This window comes from Osmerus mordax, chromosome 18 (genome assembly GCF_038355195.1).
Source record: "Osmerus mordax isolate fOsmMor3 chromosome 18, fOsmMor3.pri, whole genome shotgun sequence".
Taxonomy (NCBI): domain Eukaryota; kingdom Metazoa; phylum Chordata; class Actinopteri; order Osmeriformes; family Osmeridae; genus Osmerus; species Osmerus mordax.
The window spans coordinates 6,946,753-6,953,427 of NC_090067.1; the positions used below are offsets into that span (position 1 = coordinate 6,946,753).

Below are 6,675 nucleotides of genomic sequence, written 5' to 3' on the forward strand. Positions count from 1 at the left end.
TGTTGGAGGTGGAAACACACCCTTGTTGTCGAATGCTTTTGCCTTTCAATGTCCTCAACCCATGACCAGCGGCTCAGACAAGTGACATCATTTTTCAACATGACACAAATGCCATTCTCAGGATACCTAACAATCGTGGAACCTTTACATCAACCCCATAAGCACCATCTTGGCCAACCCAACTCTAACCACACCTTCAGCATAAATAGATGGCTGCAGACACCAAATTTCTCATTCTGAATCTGTCTTACTACGCCCAATCCATCCATCTGGTCTTGTGGGATAGTCTCTGAACACCAGTTGATTATTTGACTTGGCCGATACTACTTCTACCAGGATCAAGATGAACAAATTTATGTGGGCCTGTGTGGCTGTTGTGGCTCTTGCTGTTGTGGGTGAGTTGTACTCCACTGTATTCCATCCGGTCAAATAGGGTTTAACAACTTCTTTAGGTGGATTCCTTATGATAGAATTGTACTCATTCCGAATTCCACATTACTGTTAAGACCTTAAATCTAGAATCACTTAAAATAATATTTCATAAATCAGAAATGCGTTGAAGTAAAGTTGAATAACTGTTCCTAATTATTGACAGGATGAATGTGCATTTCCATTGTGTCATTATGTAGTTGCATCCAATAAAAAAGAGTAATCCCAAAGACTTTATAGGAATCTTTCCTCCTTGAGCCAGCACATAGTCATCACTGTCACCAAGTAGTGCTGGTCGATCACGGACAATTCAAGGATTACGTTACCTTACTTATAAACAGACAAAATGATTGGTTGGTAACATGGTGAATCAGGACTAGAGGTGTATTGGTTCACGTCTCTTCATCAAGCTTTTGTGTTCTCACAGCTCAAAATGTGATCTTTTATCCTCCTGCTCCCACCACCCCCACTCTCCCCACTCCTGTCCTCCTTACAGCTGAGTCTCTGACCTGTAACACCTGCAGTATTGGGATCCTCAACACATGTGTCTTCGGTTCTACGGCAACATGCTCTGCCTCAGAGCCTAACTGCTACAAGGGTCAAGCAAGTAAGGGGACTTTGCAGTACTTGTCTAACATGTTCAACCGAGCTACACGAGATAGAAATCATACAACAAATAAAGAAACAACAGATCTTTAACGTGTGAAGAAATTGAATTGTCGACGGTGATGTTGTAATCTGAATAAATGTAAAATGTAAAATTTTAACAAGAAATTCAAACAACACATTGTTTTCATCATCTATTTTCTACAGTGTATGCCAAATTGTCACTTATCTAGTTAAGCATCATGGGTTCTCTCAGTCTGCTCCTTAGAGTCTAAACTGATCCCTAACCCTCCCTTCTGTTCCTTCAGCGTTCAACGTCTCATCAGTCGTCAACCTCTACACCAAGGGCTGCTTGGCTTCCTCGGCCTGCAACACCACCACGACTGGTAATCTTCTGGGCGCTGGCTACACCGTGTCCAGGACCTGCTGCAGCACAGACCGCTGCAACGGAGCCAGCTCCATCCAGCTTCCTCTGACAGCTGCCCTGGGCGCCGCCCTGGTGGCCTTGTGGAGCAGCCGAGCCTTCTAACCCAGCTCCGCCTCTTTCTCCCCGGAAGATGACTAACAGCGAGGGACTTATCTTTATCCTTATCTTTATTTACAATGGGCTCAAACTGGTTACATTTGATTGAAGTGTGCATTGTTTATTCTGGTTGGTTAGCTTTTCAGCCAGCACCTCGCTGGCACCTTTAAACAACATTCTTCTGTCTTGTTTGTTCTTTCCACCCAGTCATTATGGTGGGGTTGATAAAAAAGTCACAAGCATTATAGCTCTTTGCTTCGTCACATTATGTATAATTCACAGTAAACTGTTCCTCACTGACAATTACTGTAAAGGACTATTTCTGTATTTTGTGAACCAGTATGTTACCATTTAGCCTACATAATTCACACAGTACTTTATGTCTTTTAATGGAAAGATTAAATAAGTAGATGTTCTTAATATGAGTCTCAAATTCAGTTAATTTATTCTTAAGGTGTGTTGATGTTTGGTTGGTAAAGCAGATTGAGAGAACAAGAGTCCACTAAGTAACCTGTTCTGCCTCATTCTTCCTGTCCTCACACCTTGAAAAGACATAAATGCTGGAAATTGCCGTCATCCCTCATTCCAACCAGCTATTGGTACACAGGTCGTTAATTTAAAAGTTTCCATTGTCCTTTGGAAATTCCTCTGGAAGAACTTCTGCGACTGCAGAGTGGTGAATCTATCCCAACAACATATGCTTAAATACACCGTTACAATGCTCTCATGTAGTATTGTGAAAAACGTTTTCATAAACTATTGAAAAGCTTTCACAGTTATTAATGAAAGAATTGCGCGCAATGGGAGCACAAAATGTCACATCACTGGTTTACCGTGTGGGTTGAATAATGGCATAACTGACTGGTTAGGCTGGCCCTTAAACAAATCAAGTACCTGAAGGTACAAAAGGGGATTGTGTTAAAGGAAGTAACTATGCAGTGATTAAGACAACTTAAATTCACAAGGTTGAGATGGAAATTTATCAACATGAGATTATGTATAAATAATGGAGACGGTCAACATCCCCTATAGATGGTTACGTCGAGACCACGTTCAAGGATTTAGTCAGTGCCTCTCAGCTACAGTCATAAAAACACCTGAGCAATGCAAGCCAAGTTTCATGACATCAGATTCATCATTGGAGGGATAGAGGCAGGAATGTCTAATACTAATTATGTGTATAAAGTCTTAAATTAAGACACCCTAGGCACAATCTCCAACCTTCCCCCACCCCGGAAAGTGGCCCCAGGGAGAAAGGCCTATCAATTCGTCCATCCCTCTTCCATATGCTTATGACACACTCATTTGAATTTATTGCCATGAACACCCCATTATGTTCAGAACCAATAGGAGCCCTCAGATTTTTATCGGTAGAAACTTAAGCCTTGTATTTTCACAGGTGCTAGATAAAGAGACAAAGGTTTAACAAAAGGGAAAGGGAGAGGAAGAGAGCAAAGACAGCAGGGGATGAGAGGGGGTGAAAAAGGGCAGGAGTGGAGAGAGAAGACCCGCTAATAGTAAAAGCCAATGAGCCCTTCTTGCAGACAGTCTCAGTGTGTCATATGTCACACCCATTGTCTCTGTTGTTGAATTTTATTCTCTTTCACAACACAACTGGTCTCAGAGGGGTGTGGCCTACTTTCAGTATGGCGTGATCAGCCAGGTCTTTACTGGATAATTACTCTCTCTTGAAGGCAGGAAGTTGTAACATAAAAGAATTATGTGCTGAGTCAGGCTACTTGTCACATTCCTTCTTGTGTGGTAAACAACCTCAATGTTTGCCCAAAAGAAACACTTGTGACTTACCCTTGTGATGGCACAGTGCTCCATAAATACATTTGCTTGATTGACTGATTGATAATGACACCTTCTCCCCAGACACCAATAACCTGTGAAGTCTAGGACCTGTGTTGGCCAGTATACACAAGCAGGCTTTGTGGAATCAACGCAAACACACCTGAGGTGTCATAAAAATATAAAATGGCCTTTTATTTGGATTTGTGTTCACACTTTTTCAAGCTGTTTCAGTTTTGGAAATGAAAACTTTTTCAGTCTTTCTTATGACTTGAAGACAATTTTTTTTTTTTTACATTTTAGAAAAATTAAGATATGGAAAAAAAAGACACATAGCTCAGAACACAAATAGATTTACTAGATCTAATGTTATTTACAGGATGGAGGAGCAAAGCCATCTTCTTGTAATATAGTGGATTGATGTAACAGCCTTCAGACAGCAAATAAGACTCATTAACTAGGACAACAAGCACCTGAGGGTGTTTGGCTTCAGTGTGCTTGGTGAGCATGTGATTTAGATAGGACTCAGAGGATTAACTAAGCTGTTAGAGCTAATTGAGTCTTCAGTCCAAGGCTACATTCAACCATCTATTAGAATACTCCCATCTAAACCAAGTTAATGGGTGTGAAAAAGTACTACTACTTATATAATAACTAGATAACTAGAGGGACTTGAGGGAATTGTAACAATGAACAAAATAAAAATTGTAAGAATAAACAACCCAACTTGTGTACCCATTCACAGAAACTGTAGAGAAATGCAAACAACTAAAATAATTCAGTAAAGGACAACTGGTTGAAAGAGAGGAAGTCTCACACACTCTTACCTCACATACTAAACCAGCTGATGGCGGTCCTGATAAGAACTCTGTAGGGTGAATATGGGTAATCTGACAGGTTTTGCATGTTTTCATCTGAGCTTCCTGATTGACTAGTGCCCTAACTCTTTCTGTGACACCACACTCAATTGTTGTGATTTCAGTCACAAAACCTCAAGGCTAAACCTAAGGTAAAAGTTATGTGGACTAGACATTTTCATAGCAGGGAAAAAGACACTCTGGAGTTTAAGTGTCCCACATTACTCAATGTCCCAGATTACCCAAATTCACCCTACGTGAATACCAGGTGTACAGTACCGACTGTCTAAAAAGAGAAAAAGTAAGGCTTTATTGCGGGAAGGTGTCAAGAAACTCTCTCAATCCCTTTTCTTAATTAGTATCACTGTCTCCAAGCTGTCTCCCACTCTCTGATGTATAAGCAAAGCATCATGGGTATTTTGGGGGGTACGTTTCTCTCCTCAGCACACAGGGTCACATGGTCTTTAATCGGAAAAGGCTTGAGGCTGCTTGTACTCATGTCTTTGTAGGAAGATATTCACAACTTCTGCCTTAGGGGCTGGAATCACCCCTGAATTCCATTGCTGCCAGACTGATGTGTCACAGTCACATGTGTGGCAGCCGACATGGTTGACACGCATGTGGCGGTAAAGGCAGCAAGAGAGAACAAAGAACAACTCAATGTTAGGCAATGAGCGTTCATTGTCTCTCTCCAATGCACCTTGTCTGCAACTCTCTGCCTCAAACCAATGGTTCCACCTTGTGGATCTGAAAAGGATGACAGTACAAGGCCTCAAGAATAAGACCATCTTCTTTGGGTCTGCCAAAACTCTTCCTATCAATTTCCTCCAGTTTCCAAGTGCCTTTTGATGATGTGGAAAACCTTTAACGTGTGGACGTAATACCACAACAGCTGTGGTGCCAGGGACTGGACCCCTCCGTGGAACAGGTCGATGGAGGCGGAATCCCTCAAGAAGCCAGACAAAGGTGAGTGCAGTGGGACAAAGGTGAGTGCAGTGGGAAGCCAGGAGCCAGAGCTGGAGACAGGCGAACAGGAGGCTGAGCAGCAACTGTCAGCTGGGAGTCTGGTGGGGAAGCTAGTAGAGCCAGGGATTCAGGAGACGCTGACTGCTGCAGCTCACGCATTAAAGAGTGGGGCTACAACATGGGCACAGCGGACTGGGCTGGGGTTAGTCACTGGGGACTGGGGCTCCTGGACGCTGGGTAGCCGGGACTCTGGGACAGCGGGGAGTGGTGACTCCTGGAGACTGGGGTTGCAATACAGGCACTGGAGACTGGGGCTGTAGCCTAATGTAAGGTGATTCTGTGCCAACTAGTAGGGGTGGGCGGATCGATCTAAAGTATTGATAGTATCGATACCAACGTTGGTATCAGTATTGATCGATACTCGTGTGATGATATAGATACTTAAGTTTCAATTTCACATCTCTACATTTAGTACACAACTCCCTTATAATGGTTGTGGAAACACCGCTCCTCTCACTTCGCTCAAGCATACTTTACTCCTCCCCCACCTCCCCTGCTATGCTGTGAGTTGTTGCCGGTGTCGTGCCAAGGAACTATCCCCGGCACTATCCCCCGCCAGGATTTGCATCCCCTGGCCGTGGGAGCGTGCGTGCACTCAGAGAAGCAGAGTGAAAATGTGGCCATAGCAAATCTGAAGTATACTTCACATTTGCTATGGCCACTACCCTTTCCTGGACACGGTGAAACTTCTAAGTGATTGACACTGTGACACGTTAATCTTTGACTTTGATACCTCCTGCACTGTACCAACTGTTTTCACTGTGTTTCTGTTAATGTATGTTTACACATCTGTCCTCTTATATCTACATATAGTATATATTTTGTATATTTTTGTTCTATAGTTCTATAGCATAAACATTTATATTCTACTCATTTTAAGGTTTTTACATTTTAGTTTGCACTGTGCCCTTTTAGTTGTTATGTTATATGTAGCAGGGTCATCCTCAAGAATTTCAATGACCAGTACTACCTTGTCTGATCTGTGCAAATGACCAATAAAACTATTGTATTGTATTATTAATGAAATATGATTTATTTGGCATCCTATCAAGGTCAAGTTGCCTATAGCCTGAATAAAACATAACATTTAACTTAATTTGCATTGGCAATTAAATGGGACTTTATTGTAACTCCCATAAGCAGACTGAAATTCTGGACAATAAGGGATATTTCAGGACTGGTGCTGCCACGCAAAACGATTGACAGTCAGACGACAGGAATTGTACCTGATAACACTTCGGGTTTTGAAGCAATTTCAGACTACTCGAGTCTATACAGCTGATGGGTCCAGGAACACAGCTTAATCGGATTGGCTCCAACCGAGTTTGCCTCGAAGGTCATTGGTGAAATTGGATATTTTATTTTAAAGCGACCGATGTAACCGAGAACGCGCACAGAGGACGCTCTCGTGGACAGTGCGGATGTTCAAGGTAGCAATTG

At 42.4% G+C, this 6,675-nt stretch overlaps 1 protein-coding gene across 1 annotated transcript; it reads left to right on the forward strand.

Annotated features, from left to right (window-relative positions):
• The first annotated feature begins 227 nt into the window (after positions 1 to 227).
• Positions 228 to 1,865, forward strand: lye (lymphocyte antigen-6, epidermis). The gene is made up of 3 exons (XM_067255911.1): positions 228 to 395; positions 926 to 1,036; positions 1,344 to 1,865. Exons 1-3 carry the CDS (start codon positions 344 to 346, stop codon positions 1,562 to 1,564), a joined length of 384 nt encoding a protein of 127 aa, XP_067112012.1. The 5' UTR covers positions 228 to 343; the 3' UTR covers positions 1,565 to 1,865.
• The last annotated feature ends 4,810 nt before the right edge of the window (positions 1,866 to 6,675 follow it).

Excerpts from the sequence above, each read along its gene's own strand:
- lye (XM_067255911.1), top strand. The coding sequence starts at position 344 with ATGAACAAATTTATGTGGGCCTGTGTGGCTGTTGTGGCTCTTGCTGTT. Across the intron at positions 396-925 it reads TGTGGCTCTTGCTGTTGTGG|CTGAGTCTCTGACCTGTAAC; the intron begins GTGAGTTGTACT and ends TCCTCCTTACAG. Across the intron at positions 1,037-1,343 it reads CTGCTACAAGGGTCAAGCAA|CGTTCAACGTCTCATCAGTC; the intron begins GTAAGGGGACTT and ends CTGTTCCTTCAG.